This window comes from Pristis pectinata, chromosome 3 (assembly GCF_009764475.1).
Source record: "Pristis pectinata isolate sPriPec2 chromosome 3, sPriPec2.1.pri, whole genome shotgun sequence".
Lineage (NCBI taxonomy): Eukaryota > Metazoa > Chordata > Chondrichthyes > Rhinopristiformes > Pristidae > Pristis > Pristis pectinata.
Window position 1 is genome coordinate 107,771,278 of NC_067407.1, and position 19,055 is coordinate 107,790,332.

The following is a 19,055-nucleotide window of genomic DNA, read 5'->3' on the forward strand; positions in this document are numbered from 1 at the left end:
GCTACAGTATCATCATTTAGAAGAAAACAGCTATAATTATGATCGCATGCATGGGCTTAGTATTAAATGTGTTAATTTGGTATGACACGTTAATTACCTGCTTCTCCAGATGTTTAGTGTATTGTTGTGCACGCAGTTTACAAAATAATTGCAGTAAAGTTGAATGAAAATAAAATAAGCGAGTGGTTTCTTGCCTTAATATTTTCATTCAAGTGAAACTGTATGAGTCGCAGCTGCAGCAACGTTAATGCAAGTGAATGGTTACAGAAACAACAAAGGTTGCCATTAGGAGGCTTTTGTCCAAATGTGTTTCCAGCTGATTTTCTCCTATCATACATTTGCTTTAATCCCACCATCATTGCTACTCCCTGAAACAATTTCAAAGACTTTGTTTCTGCTCTGATTCTGTTTTCTGCAAAATACTAGGTTTGTTGGGGGATAAAAACAGCAACATTTGGAACCAATATAATATGTTTATTTTGGTTTGAAAAATAAATTACAACCTGCAAGCCTGCTCTCTAAGATTTGTATGCTATTAAGTTGCCCATTTCATGGAATGAATAGTAAGAAAAAAAAGGTGATGTAAATGGTAAACTAATCCTAAAATATTTTATTTTCCAATAAGTATTCTTTAAACAATAAATGGCTCTTATAGTTTAATGTGCAAGTTAGTTATATAGGTATAATAAGTATTCAGTGGGCATCCTGTATGGATGTTTGACAATGGAGTGAATCACAAGCAAGCTGAGCTTGGCCCATTTCCAACATCAGAAGCGGTCACTGGAATGCAATGTGGAGTAGGTACTTGAGCTGATTCCTCCTCTTCCTAGCAGACTCAAAGGCCAAATTCGATTCTGGCTGGGAATTGTATCTATGGCCTTTGATCTAGATTACATTATATTACATGATGTGGTGCACTGTCCACCAAGCCAGAAGCCAGTGGTGCCTTGAACATTGTGTCAGCAAACACAGCATAGGCAAACATTAATTTGCCCTGCAGTAACTTTGTTTGAATATACTAAGGCACTTGATCCTGCTGATTTTCTTATTGGAGTCTAGAATATAAGATGAGCTGTACCAGCATCTGCACACTAGGCCATTGCACCTGTGACCTTGCCTGGTTTGTACTCTCTGCAGTATAAGTTTGCCATTCCACAGTTTGGGTATTTTAATTGCATTATGAGTGATGGGCATTTCTTCCCCAGGATTTTCTAACTCTATTTTTGTTTTTTAGTAAATAAAGAAATTTATTTGCTTCAATAATGGCCATGCAGATGATTCGTACAGCTCCTTTATGTAGGGGAAAAAGGTTCCATTGTGCTTCAAAGGCATCGGGAAAATAGACATAGGCAAAGGAGGAGAGATTAGAAAGGTAGTTCAAGAGGTTGGCTTTTAATATAAGCATTAAAGGTGAAGAGGGTGGGGTGGGGGAAATGGTGATGACAAAACAGAAAAGATGACGTGAGAACTCCTGAATGTGGGGATTAGGGAGACGGAAGGAATGGCTGCCCTTGGAAAGGTAAGGAGGAAATGCACATAATTTGTGAGGAAGGGCCAGTTAAAGTGGCTTTCTGGTTGCAGATATGAGGAGGGTTGGCACCATAGAATGTTTCAAAGAACAGAATTTTAGATGAGCAGACATTTACAGTTAATTTTTATTGGATATACTTGAACTGAAAATGGAAGTGCGTTTGAAATATGTAGCAGCTGATTTTTTTAGTTTATATTTTGGGATGTGGGTATCTGCCTAGGCTAGCGATTATTGCCTATCCCCAATTATCCATAAGAAGGCGAGCCACTGCTTTGAACTGCTCAAGTCCTTCTGGTGAAGCTACTCCAACAGTACAGTTGGATAGTGAAGGAACAGTTAGCATGGCCTGTGACTTGGAGGGTAAACCCACAGGTGTAGTGTCGCTTTGTGCCCACTGCCTTTGTGGTGGTAGGGATTGTGGGTTTGGGAGGTGTTGTTGAAGTAGCATTGGAAAGTGAGTGCAATACATTTCCAAGATGATGCACTGCAGCCACTGTGCCCCAGAGGTGGATGAAGTGCCAATCATGTGGGTCTCGTTGTTCTGAGAGACGTTAAGCTTCTTGAGTGTTTATTGGAGATGCACTCATCCACACACGAAGAGTATTCCATTATACTCCTGATATTTGCCTTGTAGATAGTGGATAGGCTTTGTTGTGTTAAGGGATGAGATTATGCCACAGGATACCCAGCCTCTGACCTGATCTTGTAGCCATGATGCTTATGTGGCTGGTCAATGTTGCGGACTTGGCAATGGTTATGCATTTGACTATCAAAAGTAGGTGCTTGGAGGTGGTTTCTGGCTGGCAGTTGTGTGGCACAGATATTATTTGCCACTTTTTATCTCATGACTAAATGTTGTCTAGGTTTTGCTGCTTGCAGGCCTGGGCTGCTTCATTTTCTGAAAAGTTGCAAGTGCGCAATGCTTTACAGCGCCAGTGATCCGGGTTCAATTCTGGCCACTGTCTGTAAGGAGTTTGTACGTTCTCCCCGTGTCTGCATGGGTTTCCTCTGGGTGCTCGGGTTTCCTCCCACATTCCAAAGACATACAGGTTAGGAAGTTGTGGGCATGTTATGTTGGCGCTGGAAGCGTGGCGACACTTGTGGGCTGCCCCCGAAACGCTATGCAAAATGATGCATTTCACTGTGTGTTTTGATGTATATGTGACCAATAAAGATATCTAGAATTGAACATTGTTCAACAATCAGTGAATGTTCCCACTTCCAGCCTTCTGATGGAAATGATCAGTGAAGGAGCTGAAGGTGGTTGGACCTTAGATACTGCCCTGAGGAACAAGCCATGATGTTCTGAGGCTGGGAATGATTGACTTGAAACAGACATAACGTCTTTCTTTGTGGTTTTGACCACTGAAGTGATTTTTTTTTCATCATGATGCCTTGTTTTACCAGGAATCCTTGATGTCACTCTTGGTGAAATGCTGCCTTGATATCAAGGACTGTCACTCTCACCTTGCCTTGGGAATCCTCTTCTTTGGTCCATGTTTGGATGAAGGAAGTGATCAAGTCTGTTACTGGGTGATCCATGTAAAACCAAAACTGAGCATGATTGCGCAGGTAATTGAGGAATAGTGCTACTTTATAGTACTGTTGACAACATCGTCCATCACTTTAAGAGGAGATAGGCTGTCTGGTAATGCCAGATGGGATCTATGCTGCTTTTTGTGAACAGGACATATGTGGACAATTTTCCAGAAGACACAAGTACTGGAACAGCTTAGTTAGAGGTGTAGGCAGCTCTGAAGTGCAGGCCTTCAATATTATAGTTGGGATATTGTCTGGCCCTTTAGCCTTGGCTGTATCCAGTGCTCTTAGCTGTTTCTTGATCATTATGTGGAGCAAATCAAATTGGTTAAAGATTGGCTTCTGTGGTCCTCAGGGGGAAGCAGAGATTGAACATTCGTATACCATGTCTGTCTGAATAATGGTTGCAAATGCATCAGCCTTGTTTTTGGTCCTGCTGTTAATGAGAATGGGGATGTTTGGAGCCTTCTACAGTTAACTGCTTAATTGTCCATCATCATTCGTACCTAGATGTGGCAGGACTACAGAGCTTCAATCTGATCTGTGGTTTAATGGGCTTCCTGTGTCTATTGCATGTTGAGTTTGTAGTTTAGAATGCATTTATTTTTGTATTATGATTTCATCAAGTTGGCATCTTGTTTTCAGATGCTGCTTTTGGTGTGCTCTTCTTCATTGAAGTGAGGTTGATCCCTTGATGTAAGTATAATGATAGTGAAGGATGTACTAAGACAGGAGGGTCACTGATTGTGGTGGTATACATTTATGCTTCTGTTGAAAGTCCACATGGGTACTTAGTTTTAAGCTTCCAAACCTGTTCCAGGTCTATTACATTGACCACGATTCTAGTGCCACACAACACAGTGGAGGGTGCTTTCATGGTGAATATCAAACATTGTCTTGAAAGGCTGTGCGAAAGTCACTTTTACAATACAATAGTGGACAAATGCATGTGAAACAGGTAGATCAGTGAGCTTGAGGTCAAGTTTGCTCACAACTGCTGCAGATCCAGTCTAGCAGAAATGTCTTTTGGGGATGGGTCAGTGGTGGTGTTACCAAGCCACTCTTGGTCATGAACATTGAAATCCCCACCCAGAGAACCTGTCTGTGCCTCTGCTATTTTCAATGCTTCTCCCAAGTATTCTTCCAATATGGAAAAGGGAGGCTTTGAGGTGGTAATCAGGAGGAATTTTCCTTGCCTATTTTTGATTTGAATCTCTGAAATTTCATGAGGTCTGGAGTCAATGTTGAGGTTTCCAGGGCCAACTTTTGGCATCTGTATATTGGGTCCTGTTATCTCTGGGAGGTCATTCCTGCTGGTGGACAGAAAGTATGAGGGATTGATGTTGTGTGCAAGGTACTGGCATGAAATAATGAACAGGTTAATGTAGCAGGTGGATCCTCCAAATAATTGTTCAAACTATTAACACTTTTCCTCGCAGTTCTCATATTTTCCATCAATTTCTTTTTTGGTTACAAGTTCATAGCAAACAAGATTGAGTTAATTAATCGATTTGAAGGAAGTCAGGTAACTGAATAAACACAGGGAAAGAGTAGGTTTTACTTTTAGGATTTAAATATCCTTTATTTGCTTTATATATATTTTCCAACATTATTGATAACTTCCTTTGTTTCAATTGATTATTTTTTAAAAGGATGTGTTGTAAACAGAAGTAAACCAATTTTGCATCTATGATAATCCTGGCTTTTTTCTTCTCTAAACCATACTTTTTTGAGTCACTATTTCTGTTCAGCAATTCAACTGTTTAGAATATTTGTAAAATACTGGTTAATTACAGAGTCTTTGGATTATGTGTTCTTTACTCCATATTTTTGCACTTTCCCCAAGCATCTAACTATGCCTGAACCAGGGCAAGAATTACTAACAACCTTAAATTACTTCAAATTTATTTTAAATTTAAATTATTAGAATTACATCTTTTTAAGCAAAACATATGAATTGCTTAAAGTAACAAGAAGAAGAATATGCTCTTTATCCCTTTGTGTTTATCATTCAATAAGATCATGGCTAACTCCTTATAACTTAAACCAAAAATCTATCTATATGAGATTTAAATTGATCTGGCATAAATATCATTCAGGAAAGAGTTCAAATTCTACCACTCTGTATGTAAAGGTATTTCCTAGCATTGCTTTTTATTTTTAAACTTTGCCCTTGGTGTTAGACCTGTCACTGGCACTCTTCAACATTTATACTAGTGAACTCCCTTCGACGTAGTTACAGATCTTTGCAAGCGCTGGTGACGTAGCCCAGGCTAATGAACTTCAGGGCATTGAACAAACATTCACAGAAGATCTATATTCTTTGGATATGTACATCAGAAGAAGGAAACTTGGGCCAAATGCTGTTGTAATTGATGTTTCAGCCTTCCATCTGAACAAGTTGAAAGCTGGGAAAGAACTTTGTGTCTACCTGTGTGACCAGCAGCCTTTCCCCCAAGATCTGAACCCAGAATACCTTGGCATCACTTCTGTTGTTTGACTGACGATACCTCCAGAACATAGGAGCTCAGGTCAATACTGGAATGAATCTCATATGGAACTTCACCTACCCAATAGTAGAATGCTGCTACTTAATCTGGTCAGGGGCTGCCACTCAAAGGTGGCGGAAAACATTTTCCTTAAAAAAAAATGATTCTGACTGATGGCCAGTGAATTGTACCCACTTGACAAAGGACATTAATGTGCTATGAGAAAACATTCCAAGTTCGACTGATTAATGACGGCCCCACCTCTTGATGGCACACCTCCTCGCTGACATAAACATCACCAACCACAACCTTGTAACTGACCTGAATGATGAAGTCTTGGGGTTTAATCTTTCAAGGAAAATCTGGACAACACTTAGCTGCTTGAGCACAGGCCAGTGAAGATGTGACTACTTGCCCCAGAAGTGCATAATGAGGAACACCACAAATTGTGACCCGGCTACCCAAGTCAGACCATCACCCATATTCTGAATTCCTGCCTTGAGAGGGCCAAGTCTGGAAGCAGCACATCCACTTAACTGCCTCATTTGAATCTGTTGCATGGATTACTAATGTTAACATCCAGCTATGACACCGTTCTTGGACATATGAAAATATTTATTCATTTTAGGTTGAGCAGATGCCCTCTCGTTTGCATGCAATACAATCCATTTGCAAGAATTTGGGCCATTTTGTTTAATCTATTAATAACTTTTTGTAATTTAGTACTGCCACGTTTGATGCTTATCTTTGTGTCATTGCCATCTTCAATAGATGACTCTCCAACCCATCATCTTAGTTATTTAAATAGTGCAGAGTATCAGCTACTTATCAGATCAGTTTAAAAAAAATAGAGGCAGGTTTCTGTGGAGAATCTTGAAAACTGTTTCTGCTGACCACTTGGTTTTCTCTCTTGGCAGTAATTATTTTTTCCCTCTATTTGCTTCTGGGTCAGTTTCTGTGTGGTTAGAGGATTTTTATGAGGATGGTGTGCTCCAGTTTGAGAATGTGTTTAGCATTCTGCTTGACATCTGCAGCTCACTGATAAAATTCAAATGAGGCTAGAATCTGAAAATGGTTTGAGTCTCCCAGCTGTGGCCTTGAATAAAATTTGAAATCGGCACTCCCCCAGTTGTTATTTTGATATGTTCATAATATATTCTGATTTCAGCAAATGTTGCATTTATACACTTGTATCTCCATAAGCTAAAGTGCATGGGGGTGGAAATTTATAATTTGCTAAACTCTCAATGTAGCAGCATATGTGTATTGTGCTCTCTTCTGAAATTCTGTTCCATTGAAGTCAGTGGAGGCAAATTTCAGAAGCAGCTTTTATGCGACCAAGGATGAATGGTGCCCAGTTTAGATGGAGATGTCCAGTTTAGAAAAGATCCTCATCCACTCACTTCTGCAGTTATCAAGGTAATGATTCTCCCGTATATAAGTGATGAGATGGATGTAAGCACATAACTTACTCTTGCCAGGTTGATAGTTCTGACAGACTTTTTTTCCTAAAATTATGAAGACTATTTAGTTGCATCTACTCTTAGTATGAAAAGGAATGCAGCTTTGGGGCTACATACATAACTGCACTATTTATTCATTTTGGATCTTTACTTGTTAGTTTACTGATGCTTATGAAAGTTTATTTCCTTTCAAGATTTCAGTTGCCTATTAATTAGTGATGTTATAGTTAGCTGGATAAAGTTCATGCAGATTTAGTGTTTTGCTAACTAAACTGCCATACAATGAAAAATACAAATACACTATATATTGAGAAAAACTTTGAATTCATTTTTATATTTATAGAGTTATAATCAGGCAAAAACTATTATTCACTTGTGGCTGAACTAATCTGACTTTTAGCTGTGAATGAGAAAATTCCTCCTACCAAGTAGTATTTTAATGTATGACAACTTTTAAGTGTTACCATGCCATCTCCTTATGCAATAAAATTAACCAAAACTCTTGGTAAATATCATTGTCTGATTAGAGGGGTATTGGAATTTGCATTGGAGATTAGAATCCATGCATTAGAGATGTGTTATCTTTTGGCTGTTTGGCTGATCCCAGCTGCTCATCTGACTGTTTTTATCAGTGCAACTGTGCGAAGGCCACCAATGTAAAAATTGAAGTTGAAAGCGCTCAGAGCTTGCTGTCTTGCCGTTAGCTTTCCACGTGTTGAATTTTTAAATTTGGATCTCTGAATTTTTGGACAGATGTAAAATCAAAATTGTTTGTTTGAAGTATCCTCCAAGGAATTGTGGCTGCTGAAGCAGGGAAGGAAAGCAGGGCAAGAAAAGATTTGGAACATTGGTGTTAGTGATGCAGATTGCAATGAAATAAAATACAATACACCTTAGTTAGAAATAGAAGAGTGGTGGTGTTGGAAACAATTTGTGGAGAATGATATTACTTTAAAAAAAATGATGTCTGTCTTTCTGTTCAGCAAGTGTGCATTGAGCCAAATATTCCTGTGGATGGCAGTAACAAGTCTATAATCAGTCAGTGCTTCCCTTGTACTGTCACTTACAGAGAAGGTTGATCTTTGTTTTCAGAATTTGAACTAGTAAAAGTGACTACTGGAACAAACATAAATATATTGTGTTGGTCATATTGTGTGGTCCACATACCACGGAATTTGCAATCTTTTCAAATCCTGTTGTGAATAGATGCCTCTTGATAATATATGCCAACCTACAAAACTTATGCTGACAAACAGTCATAAAACTGGTGAATGCAAATAAACAGCATTCAATTTGTGGAAAAACAGTGGCTGTTGATCAGGTCTTTTGCGTCAAACTCTTACAATGCATTAAATTGCAGTATTGATGAGTTGGGAACAGTCACATTCTGGAATTTTTAAAAAAAATTTATTTACAGCGGGGTAACAGGCCCTTCCGGCCCAACGAGTCTGTGCCGCCCATTTTAAACCCCCATATTAACCTACCCGTACATCTTTGAAATGTGGGAGGAAACCAGAGCACCTGGAGGAAACCCACGCAGACATGGGAGAACGTACAAACTCCTTACAGACAGCGACGGGAATCGAACCCCGATCGCTAGCACTGTAATAGCATTGCGCTAACCGCCACACTACCGAATTTTGTTCGAAGAAGACTGAAAGCTGATGGTCTCTTTGTCACCCATGAAAACAATTAATGTAGAGGGAAATGCACTGGGCCATGATCGAGTACTTGAAGCTATTGCTGTGGTTTGTTAGTACATCAGGTGTGTTCTAGATTGGGGAGGAAAAGAAGACAATTTTTGTAATGGTAGGTTTAGACATTTTTGAGGGGAGGGGCAAGCTCAGCTGCATTGTTAATTTTTGGATTTGGAGGATGGTTGGTGATTGGTTTTATCATTTGCAGAGAATTTTTGAGATATCTAGTACTTTTTCAACACTTTGAAGCCGTGGTCCTTCCAAAAGATCTTTAGATGTGATAGTGGAGTAGTAACAGCAGTCCTGCATGCTGAACTGTTCCCCTTAGTTCTGTATTTATCTCGACCTGAAACATTGCCTTACGCATTTTGCCCCCCCAGATGCTGCTTTACCTGCTGAGTTCTTCCATCACTTGTTTTTTGTTCTAGAGTCCAGCATCTGCCATCCCATTTGCCTTCAGAGTTGTGAACCTCTGTGGTCTGACCAGCACCAAAATTCTGTGTGATGTCATGTTACCATTGTGACGTCAGCAAACGTATCAGTATCCAGGTCTCATTGACACGTGAATTTTATAATTCAAAGGAGGCATATAGCAGAATTGCATCAAGCAAGTGATAGTGGAAGAGTACAACGTGTGCAGAGTGAAATGCTTACAATATACTTGAAGTTTGTTGCCAGCTGAGACCATAAATATGCTCACTAATGATATTAAACAGCACAGGTGAGGTAGAAAAGTTGGTGTAATTGTGTTGATAATTCTAGATTCTTGCCTCTCTCGATAACCTGGGATAGATTCCATCAGGCCCTTAGGATTCATGCACCTTATTGCTCTTCAAGAGCCACAACACCTCTTCGTTCTTAATATCAACATGCCCTAGAATATCAGCATACCCCTCCCTGATCTCACTATCCACCGTGTCCTTCTCTTTGGTGAATATCAATGCAAAGTACTCCTTTATTACCTCAGCCACTTCCTCTGGCTCCAGACATAAATTCCCTCTTTTGACCTTGAGTGGTCCTACCCTTTTCCTAGCTCGGTTTCAAAGTGCCTTTGGATTTTCCTTAATCCTACTTGCCAAGAATACTACATGGCCCCTTTTGGCCCTCTTAATTTCCCAAGTTCTTTCCATTCTAAGAAATATAATTTTGTGCAGTCCTGTAAATTTAGATTAATTTAGAAATTGACAATCCATCCAGGATATATGTAATAACCTAGAAATCAGAACCATTAAGTGCCTGCTTTTCCAAGGGCAAATCCTGCATAGGAATGGTTTTACCACACTGTGGATGAAATTGTGCCTTTTGGGGAAATCAGCCTGGGCATTTTAGTGGGGCTGGTGTTTACTTGGCCTCAGTCATTGGCCTATGAATTCATAAGTCACACATTACATGTTTCCTTCATTGATGGCATAACCAGGGGCTTTTTGTGTGCAGCCCTCAATCTTCATTGAACACTGAGCATACTTCTCGGAGTACATCATCCTACTATCCAACTTTCTTCTGTTTGTGTTTATTTAAAGAGATGTTGGGGAGAGGGGTTAAGTGAGCTTGGGCGCAGAGGGTACGGGGGAAGATGGGAATCTGAGGGGAAAGTCAACAGGGAGAGAAAAGCTGGAAATATGAAACAAAGATTAAAAAATTGCAGGAAGCACTCAGCAGGTCATCCAGCACCTGTGAGGAGTGAACAGTGGTCGACACTTCAGGTCAAGGACCCTTCAGCAGAACTGGAAAAGTTGGAAGATAAGCAGTATTAAATAGCAGAGAGGGTGAGAGGTGTTCATAGTAGAAGGAAAGCTGATAGGGTGTAGACGAAAGTTATCAAGGTATCAATTACTTTAAATACCAGAAGTTAGAGACAGAAGAGTTAGCAAACAAATTGAAACCTAAAGCTACAGCCACATCTGTGGAGAGGAATAAAAAATGGTGGTTACCTGAAATTGTTGAGTTCAATATTATGTCCGGAGGGCTTCAGTGTAGCTAAAGAGAAGATGAGGTGCTATGCCTCAGGCTCATGATGGGCATTGTTGGATCAATGCAGGCTGAGGATGGAAGTCAGAGTGGGACAGAGAATTAAAGTGACAGATAACTAGAAGTTCAGAGTCCCCTTGAGGACTGAACAATAAATTGAGAGAGAAAGCTGGAAGGTAGAAATATATTCAGCAAAATAAATAGGCAGTGGAAAGAAAGGCAAGCAGAAAACAGTATCAGCATGTGGAAAAATGTTAATAGGACAAATTTAAAGGCTCGAGATTTAGTGCACACTGTATCTGCAACAGGGTGATAGATTTACCATTACAAATTGTTGTAAATATCTATGATTTAAATACCATTACAGAAATGTGGCTGCAGGGTGACCAAAGTTGGGAATATTCCAGCGTATTCAAGGTTTAAGAATGACAAGAAAAAGTGTAAGGAGTTATGTTAGTCCTGTTAATAAGGGATGACATCAGTAGTGGTTAGAAAGGATATTGGCTGGTTGGATCATAGTATAGAATTAAAATCTGTTTGGATGGAGCTATGAAGAGAAGGGAGCAGAAAACATTGGTGGGATTAGTTTATAGGCCTCCAAATAGTAGTAATGATGTATGGCATCATATAAATGTGAAAGGGATCATTTAACAATTGTGCAGTACTTTAATCTACATGTATACTGGGGAAATAAAATAAACCAACTCATCAACCATCTCACAAGCTGTATTTTTCAAGGCCCTCAGATGAAATCCATCAGGATATGGGGTTTGTCTACTCACTTCCCTGGTGATTGTAATTTTCCTAAGTTCCGCCTTCCAAATTCATGATTTACATTAATCTCTGCAATGTTAATTGATTCCTCTGTAGTGCTGACTGATGCAGAATGCCTGTTTAATTCATCTGCTGTCTCTTTGGTTCCATTATTAATTCCCAGACTTGCTTTCTACAGGACAAACAGTTTTAGACTTTTTTTAAGTAGCTATAAAAACTCTCACTATCTCTTTTTATATTTCTGGCTAGCATTATTTCAAACTCTATCTTTATTAGTCTTTCATTGAATTTTTTGTGATTTTTGTAAAATATTCTGTCCGTTTCAATAAATTGGTAAATTGGTTTATTATTGTCACACATACTGAGCTACAGTGAAAAACTTGTCTTGCATACTGTTCATACAGATTAATTCATTACACAGTGAATTGAAGTAGTACAAGGTAAAACAATAACAGAATGGAGAATAAAGTGTCACAGTTATAGAGAAAGTGCAGTGCAGGTAGACTATAAGGTGCAAGGTCATAATGAGGTAGATTGTGAGGTCAAGAGTCCATTTTAGAGTATTAGGGAACCATTCAATAGTCTTATAACAGAGGGATAGAATCTGTCCTTGAGCCTAGTGGTACAAGCTTTCAGGCTTTTGTATCTTCTACCCAATGGGAGGGCAGAGAAGAGAAAACATCCGGGGTGGGTGGGATCTTTGATTGTGCTGGTTGCTTTACCGAGGCAGTGAGAAGTTTAGATAGAGTCCATGGAGGGGAGGCTGGTTTCCGTGATGTGTTGAGCTGTGTCCACAACTCTCTGCAGTTGCTTGCAGTCACGGGCAGAGCAGTTGCCATACCAAGACATGATATTCCTTTTGATGCACAAAAGGCACAACAGTAAAAGTGATTCAACCATAGGAGAAATATTAAAGATAATAAATCTATAGAAAAGGCTTATAAGGTTGTCATAAATACAGTAAACCTGAAGATTGGGAGCATTTTAGAATTCAGCAGAGGATAACCAGGAAATGGATAAAGAAAGGCAAAATCGTTCTAGATCTATTTGGTTCCATTTTCCCTTTCTTTATCAACTTCTTGGTCACCCTTCGCTGAATTCTAAACTGGTTAGAAATATAAAAACAGACGACAAGCATCTACAGATGTCTGAGAAGGAAAAGAATGGCAAGGGTAAATGTGGCCCCCTCACTGACAGAAATGAAAGATTTTATAATTGTAGAAAAATAAATGGCAGAGGATTTAAACAGAAGTTGTGAGTTTGTCTTCGTGGAAGAGAACAAAAAAAAAATCCAGAAATAATGGTAAATCCAGTGCAAGTAAGGAAATAAGTATTGTTAAAGAAATAGTACTGAAGAAGTTAATGAGCCTGAAAACCAAACCTGCATACCAGGCGATCACTCGGAAGAACTGGGTAGACAATGGTGCAGTGATCTGCTGGCACCTGGACTGCTTTACCATTGTTTCATCCTACAGATCTAAATGTGATCTGGCTGAACTACCCCTAGTCACACGTATTTGCTGTCTGCAACCACTGCTTGGAGTTGGCTTCCTAGGCAACCTGAGCAGAACTCAGCTCACGATGAAGTCGTATGTGGGTGAGGTGGGATTGATTCTGCTCCTGCAGAAAGAGAGCCAAGTTGCTGTGTGCCATTTTTTTGCTCCTTCAGAAAAGTGACTTTGATGTTGAAGTGGAGATTTTCTGGACTATTGGATCTTATTCCCATTAATATCCCAACACACTTAATTCACTTTTTGTTAGATGGTACATAGTATTATAATGAATTTTTTCAGAATCCCATATTAAAGAGAGCGCAGGAAATGGGATCCTGTTGAGTTTGAAGGGTGCTTGGGACTGGGGTCCAACTGAGTTTCAAGAGAGTGCAGCAAGTAAGGCAAAATAAGAGAAGATATCTTTATTAGTCACATGTACATCAAAACACACAGTGAAATGCATCTTTTTGCGTAGAGTGTTCTGGGGGCAGCCCGCAAGTGTCGCCACGCTTCTGGTGCCAACATAGCATGCCCACAACTTCCTAATCTGTACACCTTTGGAATGTGGGAGGAAACCAGAGCACCCAGAGGAAACCCACGCAGACACGGGGAGAGCGTACAAACTCCATACAGACAGCGGCTGGAATTGAACCCGGGTCGCTGGCGCTGTAATAAGAGTTATGCTAACCGCTACACTACCGTGCTTGGTGAGGTGCCACTGAATAGTGGGACTGCGGATTATCAGAGTTTTATTGTACATGCAAGGTTGGCCTCAGACCTCATCTTGATTTATTTTTCCCAGAGGTCTGAGCCACTCCAAGAGAATGGGGACTCTTACAGATGTATTCCTGTACACACATCTCCCATGCCATCTGGGTGTGAGCATCTGCAACCCATTGTCTCGCTCATTTCCACAGACGATCTTTCTGTAAACATTGTGCATTCAATTGCAGTTGAAGTTTAATATTGTCAGATTACTTTATTAAAGGCCATGGGCATGTTTATGACATTTTTCATATTTTGTTTAAGTATCTAAAAGAAAATAATAATAGCTGACATGTTTTTATTAATGCATATTAGTGCTTTTAGACCATTATAGGACATATATATGTCTATTTGATAGTGTATTGGTTACATAGGAGAGGGCCTTAGAGATATTCATGATTTTGTTATCTGTGGGAAGTCCATATGCCTTTCCCTTGCTGATAATAAGGACTGTGTATTTCAGTCAGTCTAGAGCTCACCTTCACTTGTGAGCTCATGCAATCCCTTCCAGCATTTCTGGAGGAGACCACTATAGCCACCTGTTGTCACGTAAGAACATAACAAACAAGGGCAGTAGTAGGCAGTAGCCCCTCATGTCTACTTTGTCATTCATTCAGAGTTTGGCTGATCTTTTCCCTCAGTTTCACTTTCTCACATTAAAACCTTCAACATTTAAAAATCTGTCAATCTCAGGAAGAACTCTGCTGGATTTCGTAGCCTTTACCTTGGAATTTCTATTCCCTGTGAGTGAAACATGGAGCACTGTCCCTCTCTCCTACTGCCTCCTTCATGACAACCATAATATTTTTGCTGCATTGGGAAGAACGTTCTTAAGGGCTAATGCCCTTCTCTGATTGTTATGCTGCAGTGTCATTCCAGTTATGCTAATTTGGGTGAAATCCTACCTGGAACTGTGCTGGTCCATTTTACCACATTGTTCTGGAAACAAACTATCATAGTGCTATTTCTAATATATTTTTGGCCAATTTTTTTTTTGAAGATGTTCTTGATAGAATTTAGCATGGTTTCTAGTGCATGCTGATTCTACCAAAGATAAGAAAGATAAGATATCTTATCTAAAGTTGCAATTCACATTCAAGGCTACAGTTACTGAGGTGACATATGAAGCAAATTGAATCTTATATGTTGTATTATAAATTACAACACAGTTTTTGCTCATACTTTCACCCAAAAACTGCATTTGTGGAATTGTCTTTTAGTGACATCATCCTTGATTTTCTCTTGGTGGCTGGTCACTGTGCAGTGGGAAAGGAAATGGAGACTTGCAATGCCTTTGTGTTTCTGGGAGTCTGACTCTTCCCTTAAGAGACATTGAAATGAGGGAGTGTTGCCTTGCCTCATACTTCCCTGTTGGGGCATTTCTTTACTTTAGGATTCCTGGAAAGTAGAGTCTTGGTCAAGTAAACATCACTGATAAGAGGATCTAAAGTCAAAAGATCAAAACCTCTTTCCAATCCAACAGACTGAGGGTCAAGGCTGAAGACCCCCTATCTGCTGTTTGTGGACAGTCCATTACTAATTGCCATTATTGCTATTTCAGGCTTTCCACTCCATGGCCCTACAGGGGTGTATGCATAAGTGGGGAATATCTGGCTTGTTTGGTTAAACCAAACATGTTTTTATCTGGCAGAGTGTATGGGGGTTGAGAGGGATCAAAACTGGTTGCATAACCTTCAGATGAGCTTTATGGGTGTAGGTGAAAATCCTTATTTTAAATCATTTAGTGGGAATTACAGCATTGACGCAACTTAGTGAGTTACCCACATCCAGTATTGTATAATAAAATGGAATATTCTGGTCCAGAAATCAATTTTCCAATCAAGCAGTTTAGTTTGGGTTGATTAGGTTTTGTAATTTGCCACCTGCTCTTTATTGGTCAATGCTATAGAATATTTATGGATACTTTTAGTTAAATTGATTTACCTTTTTGTATGAATTCAGTCTTTCTATTGCTATTTATGGAGTGCCATTGTCAGTTTGATGTCAAATAATGTTTACAAGTCAAGTGACTTTTATGTTCTATGGATTTACTGTATTTTCAGGAATGCAATCGGTTTATATTTTTAAGGAATTTGCCAAAGGAAAATTTGGTTGGACTGGCTTATAAAATATTTTTCTTTAAATACATTTCCTAGAATTGCTTAAAATAACAACCTGGAAGTGGGCCACTCAGTCCAACCGGTCTTTGTTGGTGAGCAAATGGTTCTAATTTCATTAATGGTTCTTTAGTTATGTACCTTTAGGTAGAGTTGGAGCCAGAGGAATAACTAGGTGCACAAACATAATTCAGTCCCACATATCTGGCCTTAATTAATAAAGGAAATGTGTTTTTAAAAAAAAACATCATTCACTGTTGCATTGGAAGCTACCTGAATAAACATTGAACATTGTATGCGTCCGCTCCTGTGAGTGAAGGGTTTAATTACAAGAGTTTACACAGAAAATATGTTCAGATGAATGATACCTTTCCATCATTCACATACACAGCACATGGCAAATGATAATAATTGGGAGTCACTAGGTTTACCCTTTTACAGTATATGCTCTAGATTGATTTGTATGTAATTCATATATAGACTTTGTTTTGAAACTACTGTGTAGAGTTATTGGGCAAGAAAATAACACATTTTGAGTATTGGCTTTTGGTATACATTAGAAATTGGTTTGAAATATTTAATCACAAGAAATGATTGATATTTTTACCATTTGAGACCATGATTGAAATGAGGCAGTGTGGCTGAAAGCCTCACTCCAATGACTGACAGATGAAACCATTGTATTTTGCATTAATAAATCTAAATACTGTAGCCAATATGTGGTGATGTAGCCAAAAAGTATATTGTTTTCACAGATGGTAATTACTTGTGCCATTTGTGACATTAGTTTCAATTTGAAAACTGCCTACCATATAATCCATTGTATAAGACACTTCACTAATTTGCAGTTGCCGAAAGTGTATAATTTTTTCAAGCTGTTGTGGGATATCAGTTCAATAAATTTAATATCTTTGGTATTTCTAGGTGAAGCAAGCCCGAGTCGCCGAGAAGCGGTAAAAAAGAAGACTGCGGAGTATCTAATGCGTGCAGAACAGATCTCTGCCCAGTGTCTCGGGACATCCATGGGCAGTGGTCCTCTTCAATCGTGGGTATGTCCACACTTTTGTTGTGTTTCACTTTTGCTTCAAGTTCAAGTTTATTGTTATGGGCATATATACTCAGGGTATAAGTGCCATGAAAATTAGCTTTGTGCAGCAGCAGGACAGCACATTACAAACATGACAAACATAAATTACATGAACTTAAATTAACATGTTAGACATACTGTATCTTTCACGACACAATAAACAACAATAACATAGTGACATTAGCGCAAGTTGAGGGAAATGTAGTCTGAGGTAGAACTAGGGCTTTTCAGGTCGGTTCAAGAATCTAATGGCAGTGGGGGACAAAGATGTTGTTGAACCTTGAGGTGTGGGTCTTCAGGCTCCTGTATCTCCTGCCTGAAGGCAGCAATTATAAGTGGCTTCACTACAAAAATGCATGGATAAAATGCATTCTTAAAATGCATAAAAGTATGTTCCCAGTGATCGCTGCTTTTACAAAACATGCAGACTACAGTTTATGATGATTAAATGAACCAGGTGTGTTAACTCTGTGGACAAATATTTAAGTGAAATTTAGTGTTTTTAGTCGGGTTCTTGCTACCATTTACCAGTCTGCTCCCTTCTATGTTCCTTGGCTGACCGATGGGCTGGTGAACTGCTCCTGGACCTTTCACAGTGCTGATCCCTCTCTTGCTGCAGGGAAGGTGTTGGGGTAGTTTGTCCACCTGGAGAAACCTCCATTTGTAGAGTTTGTCATTTTATAATTAGTAAAGTTGTGCTGCCTATTTCCAATTGTTACTGAGCACTTTTAAAATCTTTAAAAAGAGAGCTCAATAGCAGAGTGCACTGGACTTGAATTATAAGGAGAGACTGGATAGGCTGGTACTGTTTCTCCTGGAGGCAGAGGGGTGACCTTATAGAGGAGTATAAATAGGGTAGATAGTCACAATCTTTTTCCCAGAGTAAAGGTGTCTAGAACTGAAGTGCATAGGTTTAAGGTGAGAGGGAAAATATTTAAAAGAAGATCTGAGGAGTAAGTTTTTCACACAGAGAGTGGTGGTTAGTGGAATGAATTGCCAGAGGAAGTGTTAGAGGCAGGTACAATTACAACATTTAATTGATATTTGGATGGGTACATGGATAGGCAAGGTTTCAAGGCATTGGGGCCAAGTGCAGGCAAATGGGACTAGCTCAGGTGCTGTATAACTCTTATGACTCTATGGAGGTTGTGATGGAACAAACTACTGTATCGTGAAAGGCGAGATATTTTATAAAGTTTCAAAAAAAACCAAAATGATGGTAGCATGGAGATTAAGTCATTGGGCCTGCACTGTTTGTGTGCTGCCCATTTGTACAAGATGTTTAGTAGTCTAGGCAGCAGAAGGAGACTTCCCAAAAAAAAAATTGGCCAGTGAAATATTCCTACCAGAAATAGGCAGGATAGCTGGACCTTGATCATCAGTTGCACTGAAAGAGGCCTCCCTCCTCACTGGGTTCCAAGTGAGAACGGGATGTCCAGCAGTTAGAAATTATTCCCCATTAGATCTAAAGATATAAGTAGATATACTCCGCTTCTGCCCATTGCTGATTCCCTTTCTCCCTTACCTAACTCCCAGCCGTCCCTACCCACCCCACCAAAAACAGAACACAGCTTCTTCCTTACAAAATGGTTTACATTTACATTTTGAACTTTTCCTTCAGGCAGCCACCCTGCCACCAGTGGTCAGGGAAGTGGTTTTGATTGTGTCCAATTCTGGTCACTTCACTTTAGAATGGATATGAAGGCCCAATAGAGCATGCAGAAGAGATGTACTGGAATGGATCTAGGCTGAGAGATCTTAGCTATGTAGTTAGAATGGATAAACTAAATTACTTTGGCAAAAGATAAAGGGGAATGTGAGGTAAATACTTCTCTCAGGAACTCCCTGCCTATTGGGAGAAAAGGTTAATAAGGCTTTCATAAGAGAGTTACATAAACAATGGTAGGTAAATTGAGTTTTGGGGAAAGAGCAGGCCAATGGAATTTACAGATTTGCTCTACCAGTAGCAGACACTGACTTATTGGGCTGAATAGCTTCCTCCTTTGTTGTATTGCTTCTATAATTACCAGCTCCACTGTTGTTAGAGTAGGAATTTGCTGGAATGTGTATAGCTTCTTTGGTGTTCTAATCTGCTATAGCTCCTCCTCGTAGTTACTTTTACATGTGGTACT

At 39.4% G+C, this 19,055-nt stretch overlaps 1 protein-coding gene across 1 annotated transcript in view; it reads left to right on the forward strand.

Moving 5' to 3' along the window:
- Window positions 1-19,055, forward strand: part of rps6kc1 (ribosomal protein S6 kinase polypeptide 1) — a 124,252-nt gene that overhangs the window by 62,915 nt on the left and 42,282 nt on the right. The window contains 1 exon segment of the mRNA XM_052011928.1: window positions 16,761-16,885. Within this exon segment, the coding sequence (XP_051867888.1) occupies window positions 16,761-16,885 (125 nt within the window).